Source organism: Lichenostomus cassidix, chromosome 1 (genome assembly GCF_008360975.1).
Source record: "Lichenostomus cassidix isolate B80296 chromosome 1, HeHo_3.0, whole genome shotgun sequence".
NCBI lineage: Eukaryota > Metazoa > Chordata > Aves > Passeriformes > Meliphagidae > Lichenostomus > Lichenostomus cassidix.
The window spans coordinates 100,215,818-100,240,053 of NC_139479.1; the positions used below are offsets into that span (position 1 = coordinate 100,215,818).

A 24,236-nucleotide genomic window follows, 5' to 3' on the forward strand; every position below is an offset into this window, starting at 1 on the left:
CCCCCTTTTTCCCCCACAAAACCATCCATTACAAAGCTCCTGTAGTCACTGATTTATGTACTTGTGATCAAACTTTCCTGCTTCAAATACTGTGAGTGTTTTATAAAAGATGGTTGCAATTTTAGATGAACTGAGCATATCTGTTCCTGTGCTGTTGTGAAGCTGCTTTGTTATGCCCCTGGCCTCTCATCAGTGATTTCAGTCTTACTATGAGACTCTACAGAAATTATTCTCTTAGAAGGGTTCATTTATACTTTGATGATTGCCAGATCTTCATTGCTGCACTATCCACTATGCTTTTGATAACAGTCCATGATACCAAAATCCTGATAACTGCCCTACAGCCAATTTTTGAGGGCCCATGAGATTATAAGGGTCCTTGTCCAAGAACAGTATCAACTGTCTCACCAAGCTATCTGATATATACTTTCTAATGTGTGCATATTAGCCCAGGCACATTATTTTGAGCACCAGCTAATAGATGAGAAAATGCCTCATGTTTCACATTTGCATGTGAATTTCTGAGGACACTGAGTCAGCTTGCCTGGCAAATGTGAACTATGGCTGCAGAAGGGTCCGTAAAAAGACTCAGCAAACTATGTGATATTCTGAAGCTTCCTTCTCCTCCTCTTCCTCCTCTCTTCTTACATTTTATTTTGCAAAATAATTTTGCTTCTGGTTGATAACCATGGGAGGCATTTGCAATCTCTATAGCATGTAAAAATATAGAAAGCCAATAAGAAGCAATACTTTTAATTTAAAACAAGTATGTTTCCTTTATTTTCAGGTCTACCACTTGGCTTGAACGATACATCTTGAGGAAAAAGACCTACCAGAATTTGGGAATAGGAAAGGAGGGAGAATTATTTTTCTTTCCACTTTGTTTTCTTGTTAATAACAACCTCTCACATACAGGCACTGCAGGCTGCCCCATAACACTTTCACAGTCTCTTAAAGTGAATTTCCAAACAGCGAGCTAAGAGAGTTACAAATGCACACTTTATCTTCTGTCTCCTTCTTCTCTCACTTTGAATGCTGCTGCAGCCCAGTACTGGGAATGCAAGCATACCGTCGCTGTGGAGGGTGATGTTAATTGTCAGAATGAAAGCCCCAGTTGCGTACAGAGTGAGCATATGGAGCTACAGCAGCATCACCATTCATAGCTCCCATTGTGCTCCGCTGGAACCAGAGACTTTGAGACAATGCCTGTAGTCTTTTGAATGGCTATACAGGGAATGAAGAGACAGAAAACTGTGGCACCTACACACTCCACTTCTGCCGAAATATTTGGTATGGAGTGATGTCCGTGTATATTCACATCCTAATCACTGGAGCAATTACTGTTGCTCACATCTCCATTTCATTTCCTTGGCTGAGCATGCCTGGGATTTTGGACTGTGATTTCATTATTCACTTGGCTCTGCCATTTGTATTGTGTACCTGCAGCAGGTATCATCAACTCCTAATACTCCTGGGCTATGCAGAACAAATCATTTGCATTTGACAAGGTCACTATGGCTACTGGTTACTTAACTGTGTACTGCATCTGTAAAAGCCAAAACTAAAGGTGCTATGCAGAATTCAGAAAATGACCAACTGTTCACTATTTGAAATCATATCTATATCCATTGCTGTGGCTAACAGCATGTACTTTTGTAGGGTTGATTAGGTACAATTTCTCTCTTCCTATTTTGGATTAATATTTAGACAGCCTTTTTCTCAGGGCCGCAGGCTGACTCTAAAGGAAAAAAGTGTCTCTTGAGGACACTTGCATAACAGTGAGCACATTAGTTATACCTGCAGTGGTTCAAGGTGTAGCATAAACCCAAAAGGTTTTCCATTAAAAATATTGTTGTGCTATTCGAAAATACAATTCCTCCTGGAGCTGTCTGAAATAAATTTGGTCATTGCCGTAGGTTACAGAAGGAGAGTGCCAATATGGGGTGTAACTGAACTGTGTATTCTTCTCCGCCCCCCCCATGCCATTTCTGACAAACTCTTAATGATGGATGGTTTGCAGTAGCTGCCCAGTGCACCTTCAACCCCTCAGGCAACAAGCTGGGTATTAAATAAGAGGCAAACCCTGCAAGACAGGGAAGTGTTTCTTTGTCTTTACAAATGACTCAGCCTTGATAACTCCCTCCAGGGAAGCACCAGCATAGTTACACCCATCCTGAGGGGGTCATCTCTGGTAATGGGCCATAATGACTCAATGGCACCAGCAGAACAGGGAGCTGTAACGACTTAGACCATCAAGGACTCCCAAAAATATCCTATGACTCACAGCATGACATCTTTCCATTCTGAAACTCCCTGCCTTGGGGGAGGTACTGAGCATTCCCACCTGAGCCTGACAATATATAATTGAGGACTTGGGACACCATCAGCACCACCACTGGACAGATCCAGAGGAGAACCACAACTTCCACAGGACTGCTGCTTTTCAACCACTTGACAGGACTGTGACCACTACCCTGACCAACAGGGTGACAAGTTGTGCACTGTGGGTTTAAGCTAGTTTCTGCTTATCATCACATTTATTGTAATCTTTCCATTAAATTGTAACTCTGACCTGAAATTTCTCTCAAGGTAATTGTGTGGGGTTCATTTCTCTCACTGGTTCACTTTCAAACCAGCACAGTCATTAATGCTGTAGTAGTTTTCAGAGTACAGAAAAACTCCTTAACTGGGACTAACACAGAAAGTGTCAGCTCAGTAGGATCTGAGCCTTTAGCTTGCAGAGGTTTATTCAGAAATACTAACCCTAGTGCTTTGTTCTGTTCTGTACATGCATCACAAAAGCAGGCAAACAGTATTATCCCCTGTGAAGAAAATGATGAGCACTGAAATGAAGCAACTTCAGAAGGAGACAGTGAGTCAGCAAAGTCTGGACTAAAAATCAAGTTTGCCAACTTGGAGCTCTCTTTCAGAGATGAGAACAAATGTAGAAATTGTCTCAATGAAAGCACTCACTGCAGCATTGTTCCAAAAGGATCTGAGGAGGTATTTCCCATACAAATAAAATATAGCTGACAAATGCAGTAATAACTTATATTTTGTTGGTGTTGTGAAAAACTCTTCTGTTAGGATTTTAAAAGTTTAATAAAGGAAAATGGGGGGCAAAGATAATAAAGCAAAGTAACAGAGATGGGTGCTTGGCCCTCAGCCAAAAGCACACAGTGATTACAGGGTTCAGGCTTTACATAGTTAACTATTGCATCATCCAAATGCATATTCATAGACAATTATTCATATTCAAACATTTCTTCAAACTAGTTTGCATGTTCCAGGAACATTTTAGCATGGCTCCTCCTCTGGAGGACTCTGCCTCTTTGGAGCATACGTGGTCCTTTTGGAGAATCGTCTATCTCCCCTCAGTTCCATGATTTCAGCAGGTGACTGTCGCTGATAGAAATGTCAGAGGCAGAGATCCTTGTCACACCTGCTTTTCAGATGTTATCCAACTAAGCAGGTGGTTTAATTATTGTAGACTAACTATAAGTATTCTCAAAAAACTATATTAGCTGTTTTAACAATGTATCTAAGTTAGTTGCAGAGAAAAATAAAGGTATTTAGTTATTATATAATAAAGCTACTTCTATAAGAATCAACACCGTACACATAGCATCCATCTCGACATTTGCGAAAAGCCAACACTATAATATATATTTATCACAATGTGAATGAAACAAGTCTCGAACATCAGAAAATTCAGTTAACATGGGTAAATGGTAGGTATTCTGTAAAGGCACTTGCACATATTCAGAGATATCTGGCAATGCTGTAATTTTGTCCCTGCTACAGGCTGCCTGTCCTTCTTCAGAAACCATGGTCAAGTTCTATTCTCTAATTCATTGGGTTATGAAGCAGTCTGAGGTGGTTTATTACCTATTTTAGAGTAATATCAGCATTTGTGGTTAAGGTCATGAACCATTTGCTTCATGAGTATTCAATGAGAAACTGAATGGCTGACTACTGTTTGCATATACATGTCTTGGTTTGAAAGGCAGGTGTCTGCTGAGGAAGGCAGGAGCCTCCTTTGCAGTGGAGAATATGACCCCTCTTTTCTCCAAATTATTATAACTTTGAAATTAAAGGTCTTTCAGGTAAAGATATTGGTAAAGAAATAACAGTTCTTTACTAGTATTTATACCAAAGAAATCAAGCAACGACAACGGCAGCAACAAACAAAACCAGAAATCCAGTAACAGCCTTCTCTGGGCTGTCAGGCACCCTCCTCTTTGGTGCAGTTACTGTCACAGCCGGCAGGGGCGCTGTGGGCTCCCGGCTGGGGAGGGCAGGTGCGATGATTCCCTCGCTGCTGCAGGGGGCGCTGTGGCGCGAGTCCCGTGGAGTCTTCCACGCAGTAATGGCGGGCGGGCTGGAAAGCAAGATGGGCTATAGCTGGGACCTCAGAAGGTCCCAGCTGGAAGGGCAGGGCTGGCTCACCCGGGGCAGCAAGCAAGAGATAGCAGGAAACTTCGCGGCTGTGGCAGGAGCTGTAGGCATCCAGGCATGGGGTGTTGGGTTACAGCGTAACAAAAAAGTCCCTAAAACAGCGGAAGAGAATAGCTGGTGCTGGACAGAGGATCGCTCCCTGGGTGGTTTCACTGGTGATGGCTGGTCCCTGGGTCTGGACTGTGAACAAGGGGTGGCCCCCTGGTGGGGAACGGGGTATTCCCGGGTCCCGGCGCTCCACGCAGTGGCTCCGGGCTCCCAAGCAATGGAGAAGCAGGGAAGCAAGCCAGTAAGTTCTAGTTACAGTATCAAAGGGAAAAGGAAGAAAAAACGGGTAAAACCCAAGCGGCAGTAGTAGTGCTCAGAGAGACCTGTGCTGCCTCGCTGCCCGAAATTGCCCATGAGGATGGACGAGGCGGAGCTCCCTTTGTCTCCACGCCAACTCTCACAGGAAATTCCTGGCTGGCTCGGAATTGTTGCGATATCCCTGGAGCCGGGGCGGGCGGGGAGGGGAGGGTGGCAGTGACCATCCCGGACACCAAATAAAAAGAACAAAAACCCAAAGTTGGGATGGGATAACAAGATATCCTCAAGACAATACATAATATATTAAAATGACGAGGCTGTAAAATAATACTAGACATAATTTGTGCAAAAAGATTCACAGGCAGAGCACAGAAGTGGCAAAAAAATGAAACATGAAATGCATGTTTGCTCATCACTGGAAAGTTATCACATTAAGATTGAAGAATAAAGCAGTTAAAGGCAAAACCACATCTGGGTATAGTTTGGAATTGTTTGCATTGTATTAGATTCGAATGTAAGCCCTATCATTTTGTGAGCCAACCTGTGCTGCCTTCTTCTCCAGGAAGATGATTTCCATTGTTGGCCATTCTGTGAGGCAATAGTGGGTTTTGTTGCACTCCAACAATGACAGCTTCTGAGGTCTGGTAAGAATAGATTTCTATACTAAGATGACAAGTAGAGAAAGCAAGGAAAAAAGTGTATTGGACCTTCTGTGCAGATGCTGAAAAATGATAAAGAGTGGAAAATAGGACACAATCTCTGTTCTCTATCAGCAGGTCATCTCCAAATTTTGTAGACCTTAGAAACAGCTTTCAAAAGCGTCTTTATTTATGACCTTTCAGAGGTTAACTTAATGAAGTATTAAGCAAAGTGTCACTGTATTTTGGATATACTGTATTTTGGATATAACTGGTGTTTAGTGGCTGTAAATGGAAACACCTGTTTCATAGAGGTCTCCTCGTACCGTTGATTTTTCCCCATCTTTTCACTTGAGTCTCTCCTGCTCTCCTTGAAGGTGTGCAATCCCATGGGACTGCCCTACTCCTAGCCATAGGTGAAAGAGACCTCCAGCCTTCTTGCACATCCACTGTGACAAAAGAAGCAGGCTTGGCTGATCCAGAGAAGCAGCAGTTGAAATACTGTTTGATTTTAGCAGATTACAAAGAGCTTTTAGAGATTTTAGAGATTACAAAGAGCTATCAAGCCAACTTATAATAAAAGACTTATGTGAATCTATTTTGGTTTTCCATCCATCCCATCTGGAAGTTTAACTTTTTTTTTTCCCCAGAAACTTGTAAAGAGCTTCCTTCTGATTGCCTCCATTGTTTCAGGGAAGAATTGTTTTCAAATGATTTCCATCAGCTTTAACAGGATGTTGCTTATTTACAGCCATGGAGTTGCCTTTCCAACTCAGTTGGCTGAGTTTGGAAGCCAACTGGTTAGAAAATTTGCACAGCAAATCCTTTGTGATCATTATCCTAACAAGCAGAAAACAGTGTCAAGTTATTGCAGCTAAGCCTGCCATTGCTACTGTTCAATTAATTTCAATTTACAGGTTGTGTCACTGGTGTGTTTCCGAAGCTCAGCTGTTATCTGCCTGTCAGAGATCTGTCAAGTTCATCAAGTATGATTCAAGAAATTCCCCAAAAACCTCCATACATAGCCAGTTCATAAGCTCGTGTAAGAAGATTCACGCTTGTATGAGACGAGTCTTCTAACTATAGGGCTTAGCTGTAGAGGTGAAATGCTACAGCATTACGGTCTGTTGCTGCATGTTATGGCCCACCTGACAGGCAGCTCCGGTTGCTTTCACCTGGAAAGCATCCTTCCATGTCTGGACATGGCTTTAGCCATGAGTCTCAGTAGATTACAGTTCTGACTTCAATGGATGATGAGTGTGAGAGCCACAGTGAGCACAACACTGCGCTTCTGTAGTGAGCCATACACCAAGGCCATGTCATAGAATCATACCACAGAATCAATTAGGTTGGAAAATAACCCTAAGATCATCAAGTCCAATCATTAACCCAGCACTACCAAGTCCACCACTGAACCATGTCCCCAAAGTGCCACGAAATACCATATCTATTTTAAATACCTGCAGGCTTCATAAGTCAATTAGTTCCCTGGGCAGCTTGATCCAGCCTAGATCTCCCCTGTTGCAGTTTGAGGCCATTTCCACCTGTCCTACCACTTATGACTAGGGAGAAGAGACTGACCCCTGCCTTTCTTCAACCTCCTGCCAGGTAGTTGCAGAAAGTGAGAAAGTTCCTTCTGAGACTCCTTTTCTCCAGGCTGAACACCCCAGGTTCCTTCAGCTGCTCCTCATCAGACTCATGCTTCAGATTGTCAGCACGTGCCCCTCACACGGCCTGGCTGCAGGTTTCTGTAACAGGGTGAGCCAATTAGCTGCTGTCTCGGGATCCTTGGTGGGAGCAGAGATCCTCCCACAGAGTTTGGGCATCAGTGGCAGAATGGGTCAGGCTCTGTCACACTGAATTTTGGCTACAATAGCAGCTGTTTCAACATGAAGCTCCTAATACTCCTTTTTAAGTTCTCCTTACAGATTTGCTATACCAATTATAACCAATTATTACAGCGCTATTGAGAGGGTGAAGACTGAGTTTTCACTGGCCTCCTGATTTGATGGTATTTGATGAAGTCCTACATTTTAATTTGATTTCTTCCTCATTCATCTGCTATAAGCCCCAACTCTTCCAATGTTCCTGCATATCTTTATTATGGACTGTGGGTGTGGTGTGTGAAATGGCTGTGCTGACTCATCACCTCCACCTCGAAGGGAAGGGGAGATCCCGGGTTCCTGTGCAACCTTGCGAAAAGGCAGAGTGTGTTAAATAGCCTCTAAATAACACAACACGGTTAGATTTGGATGTTTTTGTGAGCACCTTGCAACGATGGGGGTTGAGTTTCTGAACGCAGTGCTTTAGCGAGGGTGGACAGCACATGGAGGCGTCGCGGTCCCTGCAGACGCGGGCGACGAACAGGCGATGCGGTGCGTTCGAGGAAAGTTATCGGTGGTACCCGAGCGGCCGAGGAGGGAACGGGAGCTGCAACTGAGAACCACCAAGGGCACGGAAGTGTCGGCCCGCCTGCCCCGAGTCGCGGCCGTACCGCCCGGGCGCCACCGCCAGGGGTCCCCACGGGCCGGGCGGGCGCACCGCCCTCTCGGGGGCGGGCCAGGCCATCAGCTGACCGGCTCCGCCGCGCCGCTCCCGGAGCCGCTGCAGATCCGTCGCTTTCCTCGGCAGCGGCTTCGAGGATTTACAGTCGGACCCCGCCGCGTCTCGCCGGCCGGCATCCCTCCCTCCTTCCTTCCTTCTTTCCTTCCTCCCTCCCCGCTCCCGGCCGCCACGATGCTGCCCCACTTAGTCGTCCTGCTGCTGGCCGCCAGCGCCGCTCAGGCTCTGGAGGTAAGGGGGTAAGGAGGCGGCCGGGCGGGGGCTTCCCCGCCACCCTCTGCCCCTTCGCCGAGGCATAGTCTGTCCGCAGTCACCCCCGCGGCGTGGGCTTGGCCGTGGCGAGGTGGGCGGGGGGTTCCCTTCCCGGGTGCTCCATCCCTAGCTGCCGCCGCTTTCCTTCCGCTGAACAATAGGAGCGGTGAGCCGGGGGGTGGCGGAGACGTCGGGTAAGGAGCTCGCGAGGCTGACGCCCCCGGTCCTACCGCGCGTGTCCGGCTCTCTGCGCTGGTTCGGCCGCCGCCTGCCTGCGGCCGCCGCGGGCAGGAATCGGCGGGCAGTGCTGCGTGGGGAGGGCAGGGGTGCCGGCTCTGCCTTGGGGTTGTTTTCGCCGGGGGCGGGGGAAGGGAAACCTCGCCCGCAAGCGGGCACGCCGCGGGCGGGTGACCCGGTGGCATCTCCCGATGAGGTGGGGGCTAGGGGTGCGGAGCTAGGCTGCCAGCGGGGGACCCGAGGGCGTCCCCCTGGGGGTAGCAGAGCAGCTGGCATCCCCCCGATGGGGTGGGGGATGCGGGCGGGGGCGGTGTAGGTGTGCGGGGTGGCGGCGGGAGCTTCCCGCCAGTTGGCGCAGTGGCCCCGCGGGAAGGTGGTGCCCAGGGGGCGGTGGCCAGGGCCGGTTCGAGCCCCCCCGCATGCTGGCGGCGCGGGAAGATGGCGCCTCTGCAGTGCAGCAGAGAGGAGGTGCCGGCAGCCCGCGCCCCTCCACCGCCGCCTCTGCCCGCCCTCTTTCCTTCTATCCTTGGGCGCGGCTCCGCCCGCCCCAGCGGGGCGCTATCTCCTCCGGGTTCCCCTCTGGGTGGGGCGGGGGCTGGAGGTCCCTCTGTGCCCTCCGTCCCGGAGTGTATGCGCACCGCGGTTCCTGTGGGGTGGGCTGAGCGCAAGCTCGGACCCTAGAGGAGGAGCTGGCGCGGCTGGGTGTCGGTTCTTCCCTGCTGCCAGATCTCAAAAAAGAAGGCGTGGGAGGGGTGAGTCACCTCCTGGTCTCCTTGGCTCCCTGTTTACCATACTAAGACCTGAAGACCTCAGCTTCTGTTCTCCGTTGTTAATCTCACCTTCTCTCGGAGGGTCAGGGGCTGGGTAGGGGTGAGGTGGATGACAGTATTAAGTCTGATAGCAGAGACGATGCTCACGGTCCCCCCCAGGGCATGGGGATGCAGGTCTGTGGCTCAGGTGCCCTTCCTAGGAGGGACCCAGTACTTGATGAATAAGAGGAGACAGCTTCCTACCAGCTCTGTTCCTGCAGCCAGCGTTGCCAGTCACAGGCTCTTGCTTTGAGGCATGATCTTGCCAATATGGAGCAGGATGTATCAAGCCGAGCAGTTCAACAAACGCTCAGACGTTTAAAGCTTCCAGTTATAGGACTTGTTGGGGTTTTAGCAGCTTCTTGCAACCATTTATTATCTGAATGCAATAGAAGGAATAGAAGGAAATGTCTGCCTTGGGTGTTTAGCTTAAGTAAACAATGAGATTTTAGGATTGAGACCATGCTTCAGGATAGACCACAGAAGGATGGACGTTTTTGTTGGGTTCCTGTAGCCCTGGCCTTGCAGATAGGTGTGTAGGTGTTACCACTGTAAAGGTGCTGGAAGAGAGGTGGCTTGGCTTTTGCACCAAAACTGTTCAGGAGGACTCAGAGACCTCTGTAATGGTGTCTGCCTTAGTGATTGCCAGAATTTTGAGAGACATCCTCTGCCTGGAAGCATTTACTGAAATGGGCACTGATGTTTCTGCAGAAGCTTTCTGTCTTGTTCTGTCATTCTGTATGAATGTTTAGGGCTTGGCATTTTTCCCTTTTCTTTATGTTTGATGGTGGAGTAGGTTATAACATCTGGTCTTCTTGTGAGAAGGCATTTGTCAGTCTTGATACTGTAAGAATAATGCTTTGAGTAAGCCATTTGTTTTTATAGCACTAAAATGTTTCATAATTGCATGTGTGCATATTCTGCACTTGAACTATCTTTTTATGCTAAAGGGTGAAATTTTTGTGTTTGAATTAGGTTTTCTGTAGATCTCTTTTCTGAAATGAAATGCTTTTCCTGCCATTTTAACAAATGTTTTCTGGAAAGTAGCAAAGAACCTGTACTTTGCTTTCCTTGGGAAATGGTATAAGGTAGAGAGAAAGCAGGAGCGTAACAAATTCTTTCTACGTTACACATGAAGAATTTCTAAAATTACAGATAGATTAATGGTGATTTAGCACCTTTGAAGGAAATGTTCTGTGGTGATGTCTTGGTGATGCCATGGTTGCTTAGCATATTACTTGTGACACTCATGTGAATCATACTCACTGGAGTTAGGAAATCCATTGGCTGAGAGCTATCATGATTTGTGAAGCTGCCATATTCTGCAGCAGCTATTTTTGCATTTAATCACTTTAAGTAATTGTCTGATTTTAGGTGATAAATGCAACAGACGGTAACTATCCTTGTGAATTTGTGTGAATGATTCTGGTTTGTAAATCAAGATTTCCTCTCGGTAGCACTCTGGGTTCTAAGCAAGACTCCTTTACTAGCAGACTGAAATGAAGTTGTTAAGATACTGGTATCATACAAGCTGACCCTCAGAAAAAAGACAAAAAGGATGTTGCTTTACAGGATTTTTCTTTAAACTGGATAATGTAGTACTTTGTAGTTCTTACTTTTGTTATTTTGGCATTTTTGTTTGTGTTTGTTTTTTAGTAGAAGACCCCAAATATTTGTTTCTTCATTGTTTAGTTTCTTAGTAGATCTTCTGAGAAATGACATTTAAATGTGGGAAGAGGAGTGAAGCCTTTACTTTGCTTCTGTTACAGACTTTCAGTTCCTTTTTCTGTAGATTCTGTTCCCAAATTCCCTTGGAAAAGGTTTGCATTTTTTGCAGGGTCCTTTTTGCACTTTTTTTTAAGATGCTGCCATGGGGTGGATAGCTGAGTGAGTACACAGGACAGGTTCTCTGGGCTCTGGTGCACCATTAGGATCCTTGGCAGACAGGTGGTCAAATGAGTGAGTAAAAAAAGGAAGCTTCTCCCTTCGCTTTGTCATTTGTCTTTTGTTTGATATATGAGCCACAGATGATTTTGAGACTTGCATGATTTTCTGATGCCTTTTCTGTGGAAAAAATGTGATCAACTACAGTGCTTCTTCACAAAACCTGAGGAAGCTGACAAGAACTTCATGTCTTTACATTCTAATTTTTTTTTCCCCGTGAGCTGTTTGTGTGACAGATGTAAACCATCTCCCTTATCCATTTTTAATTGATCAGTGCTGAATTATAGGGCAGACCCACAAGAAACATAGATCTCTTTTGGATGTTCATGACTTGCTCTTTGCATGTGTTTAATATAAACTGTGAAGGATAATAAACAGTTTGATTTATAAGTTGTATGAAGAAAAGGTGTGATGATTTCTTTTAATTAGTAGTTCTTTTCCAATACAAAGCTTAGCAAAATAGCTGAAGAGTGTAGTAACTTCATCTGAATGCTTCACAAAATGACAGCTGTTTCTCTGAGCAGAATAATTATTTTTAGTGACTCAGTAAAATAATTAACACAAGCTGCTGGGTGTGGAGGCTTGGTCAAGAAATTGGTAGATAGGGTCATGTGAAGGTGGTCTCTGGTCTGACCCTGTGCCCAAAGCAGGGCCAGCTCTGGGATCAGACCAGCCTGCATAGGGCCTTCTGTAGTTGTGTCTTGAAAATGGAGCTCTAAGGACAGGGCCTGGGCCACCTCTCTGGGTAGCCTGCTCCATCCACTGTTTGGTTGGTTCACCTGTGTTGAAATTCTCTAGGCTTAATTGGCATCCTTAATCCTGAATATGCTGAAGGATGTAATTTTGACACATTCCAAAAAAGGTATGCAGTAACCAGAAGTTGAAAAAAAAAAGTGTTTGGGTTTAATAAATAAAAATCATATTTTTCAAATGTCCATGTATATGTATATACATGTATACATCCACATAATGCATTTAAAACACCTTATGTATCAAGGTAATGTATGCAAAGATATTTAATCCCTGAATATATTTGCATGTATAATGTATTACATCTAACATTACTATATGCATACATCTGTGTCTTATTAGTGCATAGAATGTGTTAAACCAGAAGGTGCTTACATACCTCCTTACATCCAGGCAACGAAGCGATGAAGACTGGTGCTGATAAAAATATAATTGGGTTTATATATGGTAATAGATTCATTGAAGTTATTAGGTGAGATGTCTGGTGTGGTTTTAACAAGTAAGTCTAGTGCTGTGTTTTGTTGGATTTAAATTCTGAAGATTTTGAAAAAAATTCCTGTGGTATAAGAAGATTAAAAGTAAAGCAAATTGAAAAGACACTGAATGAGGACTTTCTGTAAGCGTGACTAACTCTTAGAACGTCCTCTTGTGATGAGAGTTTACAACAGTTGCTGCCAGGCTGAGGAATGCGAGGAGCAATGTTGATAGCAAGCTTGAGCCTGGAATAATTTGGAGTCAAATGACTTAAGAGAAGTTAAACTTTCACTGTGACCTGGTTTTTGTTTAAAACTGAATGCAGTCTGATGAGTTGTCATTCTCACCACCTGATCTGGAGTCTGCCTGCTGTCCCTTAACTGTCTTCAACCTATAGTTGAGGTTTTGAAAGCACATTTTCTGCTGTTTGGAGATACAGGCCAGCTGAGAATATCAGCCAGTAATGGCTGTGTCTGGCTTTGAGTCTTAAGCCCTAAATAAATCACTTTTCTGCCCTTGATTGTAATGTGACATTGGTTCTGAAAGCTAGGTATTAATATTTTTTTCTTCACTTGGACTAAGAAACCTTTAGAGAGCTACCTGATTATTAAATCATGATGTAGATTCCAAAAGCTCTCCAGGTGCTTCCAGTCACTGAAAATACTTATCTTTCTGTGTGAGAATTTACTCGTAGAACAAAAGAGAAATAAAATAGGTGGGGGTAATGGCCTCTGTTCAAGGAGATCAATTTGAATTACAGCAAATTAGTATGTTTGTGTGCATATATATATATATATGAATGCCACTGCTCAAGCTCCTTGCTGTATGGAGGGTATAGGACTGTTTTGATTCTGCACTTTTTATGAGAACAATGATTCAGGTAATTACAAACCAAAAATTTCACATGATGGAAATTAGGGTAAGGGGCAGTATGCTTCACAGGTTGTAATCAGTGCAGTGGCTTGCAAAATAGGCTTTACAGGTGAAAAGTACATCTTTGGGTTTAAAAGTTAAGATATTAAAGTAAGTGATGTTTGTTAGAACGGTGGAAAACCTTACACCAGGTACTGACAGTGAGGACACCACTGTTCTGTGGTTGTGTGCTGCAGGTTTCTTGCCCTGCATTGATTAACAGAAACAGGACTGAGTAGTGTGGATGTTGCTGGTTTCTTTACTGGAGTTCCCAGTGTAACAGCTTTGTGAGTGCTCTGATTTCTTCGACTGGGACACAGGACTTCTGAAGACACCATTGTTTTCCTGATGGTCCTTCCAGCAAGTTCAGGAGAACTTCATCCTCTCTTGGGTGTTGAATATTAAAGGATAAGTAAGTATAGATCAAGGCTTTCCTAAAGAATCAAAGCTTCTGGCATTCCATGGACCATGGGACAGCCAAGCTTTAAACAGAGGAGCACATGAGCCAGGGTGTGTTGTGGTATTGTAGTCCAGCTGCTCTTTCCAGACACTAATTAACCACTGGTCTGCAAGTGAGCTCACTCAGGAGCTGGCTGGAAAGAGCTTCTCCTCCAGTGGCCACCACTCTGTAGGTGCTCTGTGACCCCACTGTAGGCTGGTTTTACAATCCTGTGCTGTGCTGAAAGGAATGAGCTGTATGTTTTTTGGTAGGTTGTCATCTTCTGGTTGAATGTTTCAGAAACTGGAAACAGGCCACAAGCAGTCAAGCTGGCCCAGCTGAAAGAGCAGGCAGCTGCTTTGGGGAAGCGGGCAGTCTCCAAAACCACATTTACTGAAGTGTGTGCAGTAGCATTTAATTAAGGCGTTGGCTCCTTTGCCTCCGTCTGGTGACTTGCAACAGGGTATTAACAGTCTTTTCACATATCACTCTTCTTGCGTGTCTGGTTGTTAAAATTTAGTGTCAAGTTACTGCAAAAAGGCAGAAATCTCCAAGGGAGGCAGGGATGGATAACTCCACTCAGTTCCTACTGACCCATTTTGAGCTAATCCAGATAGGAATTCCCTGTTCTTCATCTGGTCTTGTATTCCTCCAGAGCAGAGCTTATCTATTCAAGCACAGCAGATAGCATATGTCAGGAATGGGCAAAAGTGGTTGTACCTGTTAGTAAAAGCATTTTAAAGTGGTTCGTTTTCAAAGCAGACTACTGAAGTGATCCAGTATGACAATTTGTGTGATTTACAAAATCTGTTTGGAATTGCAATAATCAAGGAAAGCACATGTTTAATAGGAGTTCAAGATGAGGGAGGGTGAGAAATTCCTGTATTTTTGTGGGACTGTATTAATACTGGACTTCAAGCTTTTTGAAACTATGCAACAGGAGTTTACATGTACACAGCTTAAATTTAGGTAACAGTTACTTGATTCTAATAGAGTTGAAGTATACCATCAGCTTGTTGCGGTGAGATTGCGGTGAAAATTGCCACCTCATGCACCTCTAAAAGTTAGTGTTCAGTGGACACAATTATTAAAAAAATAGTGATGGGGCAGGATTCTGGAATTGTTTCCAATTTCCGTGTCATGCTATTACATTGTCTTTGAGCCTGCAGCAAACCTTCTTTTACCTTATCAGCACAATTTTAATGTAGAGATTGCTCATTCTGAAGATTTAACCCTGTAAAATTGAGTTTACTCTAAATTATGGTCTCTGGAAAGGGGTGGGTTTTTTCCCCCTAGTCAGATACCATGATACAGTTTTGTGACAAACGACTGATGGCTAATTTACTCTCTTTTCTATGCTTAGTTATGTATATTTATTTGTAGCTGCAATTTTGGATCTGAAATATGGAGTCCTGAATTGATAGAATTATTGCATTCTGCTTTCTCATCATTCAAATGGTAACTACAAGCTATATGATCCCTGTGCCTTACCTGAAGACAAGGGGTGAGAAGATTTTTTTGAAGTATTGTTGTTAAAGGTTTGATTGCATTGTAGTTATTTTTTAAAGCTCCTCATAAACTAAGTCATGGCTTCTAGTTGTCTTTTCCCTTGGAAAAATCTCACTTATATATATATATAATATGTACATGTTTGTTTATGTAAACAGTGGAAAATACAATATTATTAGGGGAAGGTAAACTGAGGAAGGAAGAAAATGCAATGCAATAAAAAGGCTGTGGCTTTAAAAGACCATTAATTATTTTGGGTGTTTTCTTTTGTTTTTCTCTATAGGTGTTGTAAATTTAAATGTACTAAATGTTGATTGATTGTTGTCTAATTGCTGAATGCTTCCAATATGGAAATATGAGGGGTTTGTGCATGCATGGTATTAGTGAGCATCTAGACCTGTCACATGCATTTAGCTGTTGGGTTGTTTTAAAGTTTGATACTCTTTTGCAGCTCTGCCTTGTCTGTTCTCTGCCCAGTTCTTTTAATCATGAAGTGGAATAAAATTGCTTTTAATTTTAAGACACATATTTCAGCATCGATGTCGCTGTTGAGCAGCTAGCAGAGTAATGAAGGCACCAGTTCTCAGTGGCAAGAAGGAATGACCTTTATTGTTTTGATTTCATCACATATATAGAGTTCTCAAAAGTCACCCAGATTGGTCAGTCAGAAGCCTTCCCCCAGGCCTGATTGGCCAGGCCTGCACTGTCCAAGTTCTGGGACACTGTTCCAACAACATGCAAACTTTATTTATAAAACACAAGAAAATTTCTCATGGGAAAAACCTGTGCTAGCCACAGATCATAATTTCATTGTTTTCTTTTGCCAGTTCTGTCCTCTATTCCATCACGTTTTAAAAGGATGATGGTGCTGAAGATGCTTCAGAACAAGCTTTTTAAACAGAATTTTGGAACTCCAAAATTATCTTTCTTTCAGTGTGGCTTATCTCTTAGTACTTGATTGCCAGCAATTTGCAGATGACAATTTGTCTGTAATCCCAACATTCAGATTTATCATGAGGCTGTCAGTTTTACTTCATTAAAAAAAAGACAAAACAAAATAAAACAAAACAACCCCCTCCAAATTACAATTTAATACTTAAATTTTATGCAGAAGGGTAAGGCGGGCAATTAGAAAGCCTAAAAGACCAAATAAGAGGCTCAGAAACACAAACATATGTGTGAGAGAATTGTGAAGTCTTCTGAAGGGATCTGAACACTGGCAGTTTCTTTCACTTTTGTGTAGATTCGTTTCTACTTTGATATAGTCTTCTTTTGTTCTCATAGTGGTAATATAAGTTGTCAGTATTCTTTTCCTTTTTCCTGTCAGTTGTAGCATCTGAAAAGCTAGTTTCTCATTTTCCATGTGCAGTGTTCTTCGTAGTCATGGTCACGTCTCTGAGCTGTGGAGGTGGAATGCCTCACCTTTCCCTTCCAACCTCCTGCTGGAATCCAGGCTGAAGCAATATTTCTGACAGAAGTCTGCACTTGCCTGCATGGGTTTTATTTGGTGAATGGCCAAGATGAGATGGGTGGGTGGGAGAGGGGCAGATGCTGTTCCTGCTGTGCCATCAGGGAAGGAGGTTTGCTGGCTTGCCCTGGCTGACTGTCTTCATTACATTCCACCTCCAGTTCAGGAAGTGTTCATTTGGTCAGAGGAACTGTTGCCTTTCTGAAGGTATTTGCAAGAAAATCTAGTGGACAGCTGAGCCTGGAGAGAAAATGTGATTGCAGAGCATTTTACTTTGAAATTGGTCTAAACTATTTCTGAAAACATGGTCAAAAGAAACTTAGGCTTTGTCAAACACCTTTAAATTAATTCATAGCTATAATACAAATGCTAAACTGTTTACAGAATTGCTATGGGTAGTGGCAAAAATACTGAAGGTCGAGGTTCAGGCTCTAAAAATTGAGACTGGCATAGGTTGCTTGCCTCATCTGAAGCATCCGCTCTGATTTGAGTGAGGCTTGGCATGCTTGAATATCAATGCACGGGTAAATGTTTGTAACATTGTTTGTAACAATGTGTTTTAAGGAAATTGTATCTCTTAACTGATAAGAGAAAGAAAGCTTTAATTAATCTCTGTCGCTTGAAAGAAAACTTTGAAGTAACGAAAGGTTGTTATATACTCCATTTATGAGCGGAGAGAGAAAATGTGACATATACAGTGCTGTTGACTTGTGAGGCTCAGTAGAAGTGAATGGAAGCCTTGAGTTTTCTGTTGTTGCTGTAAAACTTGTGTTTGATATTGAGTCTGATTGATAATCAATTGACTGCCGCCTTTTTAAGAGGGATGTTGGGGCTTGGAGGCTGTATTGAGAGTAGGCCATCCTCTCTGGGAAGGGCATGGGAAAATAATGGGTCAGAAATTGGTGTCTCTGATGGATAGAAGTAATTAAAAAAAAAGTTTTTGAATTCCAACTCTGGAGGTAAAACCAGATGAGAAAAACAGTCTGATTTATCAAAATGAAGACTGAAAAGTGCCTTATTTGCCTCCACAAAGAAGAAATACCAGGCAAGAAAAGATATGCCAAGTACCCTGTCTGGAAGACCTGCAGATAGGAAACTGGGGACATGTTTTTGGCAGTACAGGCTTGGGGCAAGCTGAGAAGATAAATAGATTTTTTGCCTTCAGATGTGAAGACTGCAGAATTAATTTTCCAAGGAGGTAAATACAAGATGTTTGGCTTCATCATTGTAAACAGGAGAAATGTAATAATAACCTGTAATGTGGAAGAGGTCAGATCACATGTCTCTGTTCTAATAATGGGATTTGAATTCTGTTCCCACCTGGAACTCCCAATGCCTTAACCACACATCCTGAGGGGAATACCATATTTTATAGACAATAAGACTGCTTGCAAATACCGCATAATTTTTTTTAATTGATTTTAGGATATGAGATTTAGTATTATAACATAATTAAGCCTTAAATTTGATGTATTTCTTTTTTTAAGCCTGTTGCAAGCAAGCATTTTCCTTGAAAAACTGGTTACTATAGTTAGGGATTTCACAGATAAAAATGCAATAATATTTGCAGAACTATTAAAGGAGACAGTTTGAAAGTGTCTGTTGATGGTATTAAATTGTGATAAAAAGTGAGTGATAAGTTTTTTGTACTCTTTGAAAGATTTTGTTTCAGTAGGACTGGTAAATAAACGAAAGACCCTGGATGCTGCTGGCTAGCGCTGAGCAAGTTTGCATTTTATCTACTTATGGTTGTCTTTGCTCCATGTGTTCAGCACAGCTCTGTGGCTCTTCAAAACAGAAATTTTCAAGAAAGAAAGAAACAGTTTTTAAGAAACTGGCTCTAGTTTTAAATGGCCTTAACAGATAAGGAGTACTTAATGCATTTTCATATCTTCTCATGTTTTTAGATGACTGAGTCTGCAGAGGAAGATCACTAAATAATGTGATAGGAATGACAGCTACCATGTTCCTGTGACAGCTGAGGCTGGTGTACAAGGCCGCAGGAGCCTTTGGGGAATACTGTGTTTAAACTGGAGAGCAGGCTTTGTTTATGTCCATTACTTGCTGCTTTTTAATTCCAGAGAATAGTTCCAGAGAAATCTGCAACTTAAATTTCAGTATGATACCCTTGCCTTGGCTACCAGCAGTTTTTGCTGGAATTAGGCTTCTGGCAAGGTATGAGCTTGTCAGGGGGATGAAAGAAAACAGAAGTAATTGTGGGTGTCTGCACCACTCCATCAGAGTATAATTTGTTTTGTTTGTATTGTGCTTGTCCAGAGTCTTCAGATTTGTTTGAATTCTTGCCTTTACTTTGCCCTTTGCAGAAGTGTGGGTGGGGAGACCTCCTGGGATCTCCGTCCCCTTGCCAAGCTCTGCGGTTCTGGTGCCTCTCCGCTGCGGTTGTCCTGCCTGTCTGGGTTGACGGGTTGCCAGGATCCATCACACCGGGTCCAGAGGGGCTTGTGAGTGTCTTCTACATCAACGAAAAATCCTGTTCTCACTTACCGTGCAGTCAGTATATACTCTTATAATTCTTGTGAGGTTTGTTTTCATGTCTGTGTTGTCTGTCAAGTCTTTTTTGGCATTCAGCTACTTTTATCTTACTCCAGCGGTTTTAATTCTTATTTCAGGAGGATCAATGCAATATAAGATTCACTTAGAAAAAAAATCAACTACACCCATCAACAAATCCCCAAAGAAATACCACCACCACCCCTAATTCTCACTCAGCCATCTCTCTCTCAGCCATCTTACTTTGAGAAGCATTGTGTCACTGGTTTCCTAGCTCAAAGACAGCTTTTAGTTGTGTCAGCAGCTAAGTTTCTGGTCTGTCTGAAGGTGATCTTCCAGGGTAAGAAAATGGAAGATTTTACTTGCTGCTCTGTGGCAGGTGTTGTAAGAACCAGATTTGAATGGTTTTCCCGAGTTGATGAGAAGAAGCAATAAACAACTTAATTGTGTGTTTCTCGAAAACTAGTGATTCTCTTCTAAGAATCAAGGGACAGAATAGAGAGAATGTCTTACAAATTAATTTCTAGGTGGTTTAGAATTTTCTCATTAAAAAGCCTATAAATTTTGGTAGTGTGTATCTTCCAGATTCATCTTTGGCTTTATTGTGATGAACAGTATATGTCACAGGATACAAGTTTTCTTCCTAAGCCAGGTGGTACAGAAATCTAGAATTGATGTGTTTTTTTTGAGTCAAAGTGTTCAGAAAAGAAAGGAGGAGTATGTTGAGCCAACTGTTCCCATGACTTCAATTACATATGATAAAAAGCACATAGAAATTCCATTGGGAAGCGTGTCAACATTTCTAGCCTTATGCAGCCAAATCACTTAATGACATCTAAATTGGTATGGTGTCGAGAACATGGAAGGTTTTGAATTTAGTGTGCCATGACCCCCTTGTTGTTCTGCTTGTGCTTTGAAGGGAGAAAATGCACTTGGGGCAAGAAGGGCATGCAGGGCAGTAGAGGCCTGCCCGCCTTGTTGGGATGTGGCTCTTGAAGTCCATAGGAGATGCTGTGCTATGTATGAATTTTACCTTTTCCTTTATGAAAGTGGGGAGGTCACAGCTTTCTGGAGATCTTCCTTTACAATAATGTTTATTGTTTCTGTGTTACTTTGGAGACTTTATTTAAATTGTAGGTGAGGATGGGCGTGGGTGTCACTAATTGCATATGGGGAATTCTGTCTATACAGGTATATCTTTCAAAGAGGATTTATCTTTGGTCAGTGGGTGAGTATCAGAGCCAGAAGATAAAAGAATGTAGAATTGAAATAGGAGTTAAACTAAAGAGAGTTCAACTAAAATTGTGCATGTCTTTAAAAAAATAATTGTACAGATTTGTGCTGGTGGTTTGTTTTAGTCTGTTTAGAAACTTTCTTTCCCCTCTGTTTTTTCTTGTGTCAGACCTCAAATAATGCTTAGTTTCTTAATTAAAAAATCAACTGTGAATTTTTTTTTTTGAGGGGGGTGGTTTCTTTTTTTTGAGTGATTTTGTGTGTGTGTGTTTGTATGTTTCTGTTTTTATTTTTACAGAACCCTTGGTTCCCTTGGTACCCTTCTTCAATGTACTTTTAAGAGATATTCTTGAAACTTCCCATATTGAGTCTCCCATTTTTTGGTGCTTAGAATAGTGACTGTTGGTCTTTCTGTTTTTGGTATTAGGACGTTTATATACAGTATGGGGTGTTAGTTACGTGCAGTGCTTAGATTCAGTTTAAGGATGCAAGATTAGATTCTCTAATAAGGAACAATAATGGGCAAGTGGCTTGTAAAGCAACAGTTGACAAGTTAATTGCATGAGTTCCATATTGCTTTAAAAAATCCCTGCAAGCAGCCAAGAAATGGAAAGGATGTAATGGCTTTATTTTTAAAAGCAGCACACCAGTTATGAATTTGTGTTTGCGGAACAAAGTCAGTAATGCAGTTCTACAGCTTGTGTTGTTTTGATTAGGTACTCAGAAATGCTTATCATAATTGCTGGCTCACTGGCACTCACCACACACAGCTGGGATTTTTTGGGAAAGTGCTTGCTTAGAGCATACCACAGGAGTGCTGGAAAATTGAAATTTTGTTTTGACATAGCTAAAAATGCAGTGTTAAAAAAAGAGATGGTAATTTAGAATGAGTGTTTCATCTCAGTGTCGCCTCAATTTTCAGTAAACTTTTTAGTTTTGTAGTTGGTTTACTTGCTAATGGGAGGCATATTATGGCTTGTGTGACGAAACGTTTTGGTATACACACAGATTTATTTCTTTTTAATAAAATGTATGCTTTTATGTAATGGTGGTAGTTACTGTGTTTTTTTATTTATTTTTCTGCTAGTGGGTTGTTAGATCCATGTACTACATAAATCGTTAACACCCTCCTGCCGCTGACACATTTAGTAGTTGGAGTAATCTGCAGAACTAATTCTGAGTTAGAAAATGGGTTTGGTTGCCTGAAACTGTTTGAAATATGTAGCCCATTTATACTTGAAGGTACACATACAGCAAATATTTTATTAATGCTGGCTTAGCAGACACACCTGTTATCTGGGTGGATTTCTCTCTCTTCCCAGTTAATGATGGGTGGCGATGAGAAAGGAGAATAAAAATTACATGCTTTGGTTGCAATGATTCTCTAGTTAAGGTGATGCTTCCTAGGTGCTGGTGTTGGCTTTGATGGTGGAAAGTCTTACAGACTCATATTCAGTCTTGTGTTTAGCATTTCCCCCACACCATCACTGCTGCGCCCCCCCCACCTCTGCTTATTGGTCTTTGCTGCCCTTCTTCAGTCCTCGTCCTTGAAGCTGCAGTGCCAGACATGGGGTTCAGCTGCATGTGATAGTTATCTTCCAGAAGCAGCTCTTCTGGGCCCTCTGCTGGGATGGTATTTGCCATCCTGCTTTAATTTTTGGTTTGCAGTAGCATATGGGTATATTTGACATGGGCTGTTGTTTTCCTGTCTCTGTGCAGGAGTATGTACAGTTCCTACACAGATGATTTTTCTGAGGGGTCAGAAGGAAACAGTTTTCTCTGAATGAAGTTTAGCTCTTAAGATGATGATCTTCTGGAGTGGTGGTGAGTGAGTGTCTGCTGATGCCCTTGTCTCTCCTAGGGAGGTCATGACATACCAAAGAATAGGCTCTGGGAAGGCACGGCAGTTCCCATATTAGCCACGTCTTTTTGTCAGCTTTGCCCACACCTTTATGAGGTGAGGCACTCCCAATAGTTTTGAACAATTATTATGGCTTTGAGGGACATATCCCCCTCTCCTCTGCAACTGATTCCAGTTTTGAATGAGTTCATACTTCAAGTCAGTGGTGGTTGGTCTGCTAGCAGTTTAATAGGTCTGTGGACTATTTCTAATAACTGCCAAAGTAAGTGAGGAAAAAACACCAGCTTCCATAAGCCTAGCCTTTCTGGGCTAGGATGTCCATTTTGTACACCTATTTTTAGAGCCTCTTGGAACATGGAAGCAGTCATGCTGAGCCTTGTTTGGCTGTGTGTCATGTGCTGCTATCAGTTGATAAACCCCGGTAAAAAGGCTTGTTAAGTCTTGAAGGGGAAAATACCATAGTGAAACCTTGAAGATGAAGATAGCGCAGTGAGTGCACATGATGGAGTAGGTTGATGTTGTGGTATGGGGAGGATTGGTGCAGCACTTTGGTTTCAAGAAACTGTTGCAGCCTCACCTCAAGTCCTGTGTGCAGCTTTGGGCACCCCAATATAAGAAAGATCTAAAGCTTTGGAGAGCATCCAGTAGCTGGGATGAGGGCTGTGAAGATGCTGAAGGTTCTGGAGAGTAAGCCATGTGAGGAACAGCTGAGGGCACTTGATCTGTTCAGACTAGAGAAGAAGATACTGAGGAGAGGCCTCACTGCAGTCAACAGCTTCCTCAGGAGGGGAAGATCACTTCTCTGTGGTTGACCATTGACAGGACCTGAGGGAATGGCTGGAGCTGTGTCAAGGAAGGTTTAGGTTGGATATTAAGAAAAGGTTTTTCACCGAGAGGTGGTTGGGCACTGGAACACACTCCCCAGGGAAGTGGTCATGGCCCCAAGGCTGCCAGAGTGCAGGAAAGATTTGGACAATGCTCTTAGGCACATGGTGGGATTCTTGGGGCTGTTCTGTGCAGGCACAGTAGTTGGACTTTGATGATTCTATGATTTGGTATTTCCTTTTGATTAAAGTTGGTGACTTTATGCTGTGCCTACACTGTCATTTATGCTTGAATCATGAGCATGTGTGAGGAAAAGGTACTGTTGAGCTGGTGCTGGGCTTGAATGCTGTGCTGCAGAGCACTTGGGATCACATCTTCCACGATGGAACTCAGCTCTTTAGGAACACACCTGAAACACGCTGGCCCTTCACAGGTGCCAATGGCACATGGCTGGACTGTGATTGGAAATGAAGCTCACTGAGGACTGGTGGAAGTAGTTCTGCTTTGCACATCCTCTCCATGTCTAATGAAGTTGTAGCTGCAAGGTGGTAGGATGGTCAATGCCTTTATAGCTGTGACAGCTTGTACAGGTATTCTCTTTGTCTGAGGTAGTGTACCTGCCACACTGTAGTCAGAAATGTAACACTGCATGCTGAAAGAAAAACGTTAGTATCAAACTCTTTCGGAAAGTTCCTTTTGATGGCTTGGTTATTGTAAGGAGCTGCTGGCTCTCCTGTTTCCCAGTCTCACCCGTCTAATAAAGGCACTAGGTTCGCTGTCCCCATGGCCAGAACCTGTGGTTACACACCACTGTCCTTGTGCTAAGGCTACAAATAAAGGAGATGAGGGTATAAATAGTGTTTGCAAAGAGAGAAGTTCAGCTTGAAGAGAATGTTTCTTGGTTTTTCTTCATCACTCCCCTTTTTATAGGTGAAAAAATGGTATGCAGCCATTTGGGGAAGACTGATTAAAGCAATCCACATTTCTTACAAAGCACGTCGTTGACTCCTTCGTGTAATTTATGAGCACATTCCTCCAAGGGCATGGT

The 24,236-nt window shown here is 43.0% G+C and overlaps 1 protein-coding gene and 1 long non-coding RNA gene across 6 annotated transcripts in view; one reads left to right on the forward strand and one right to left on the reverse strand.

Annotated features, from left to right (window-relative positions):
- Positions 1-4,113: 4,113 nt before the first annotated feature.
- Positions 4,114-7,866, reverse strand: LOC146445452 (uncharacterized). The gene is made up of 2 exons (XR_014855101.1): positions 7,671-7,866; positions 4,114-5,903 (listed from the first exon to the last, which is right to left on the reverse strand). It is a non-coding gene; the product is annotated as an uncharacterized LOC146445452 (long non-coding RNA).
- A 221-nt stretch (positions 7,867-8,087) lies between these two features.
- The window catches only part of APP (amyloid beta precursor protein), a 232,257-nt gene continuing 216,108 nt past the window's right edge, over positions 8,088-24,236 (forward strand). Inside the window, exon 1 of one of the 5 annotated variants that reach the window (XM_085074621.1) lies at positions 8,088-8,195. In XM_085074621.1, coding sequence (XP_084930747.1) covers positions 8,139-8,195 — 57 coding nt within the window. In that variant the 5' untranslated portion in view covers positions 8,088-8,138. Of the gene's footprint in view, positions 8,196-9,070; positions 9,206-24,236 lie in introns of those variants that run through there. The other 4 variants (XM_085074630.1, XM_085074611.1, XM_085074641.1 and 1 more) reach the window with 4 other exon arrangements.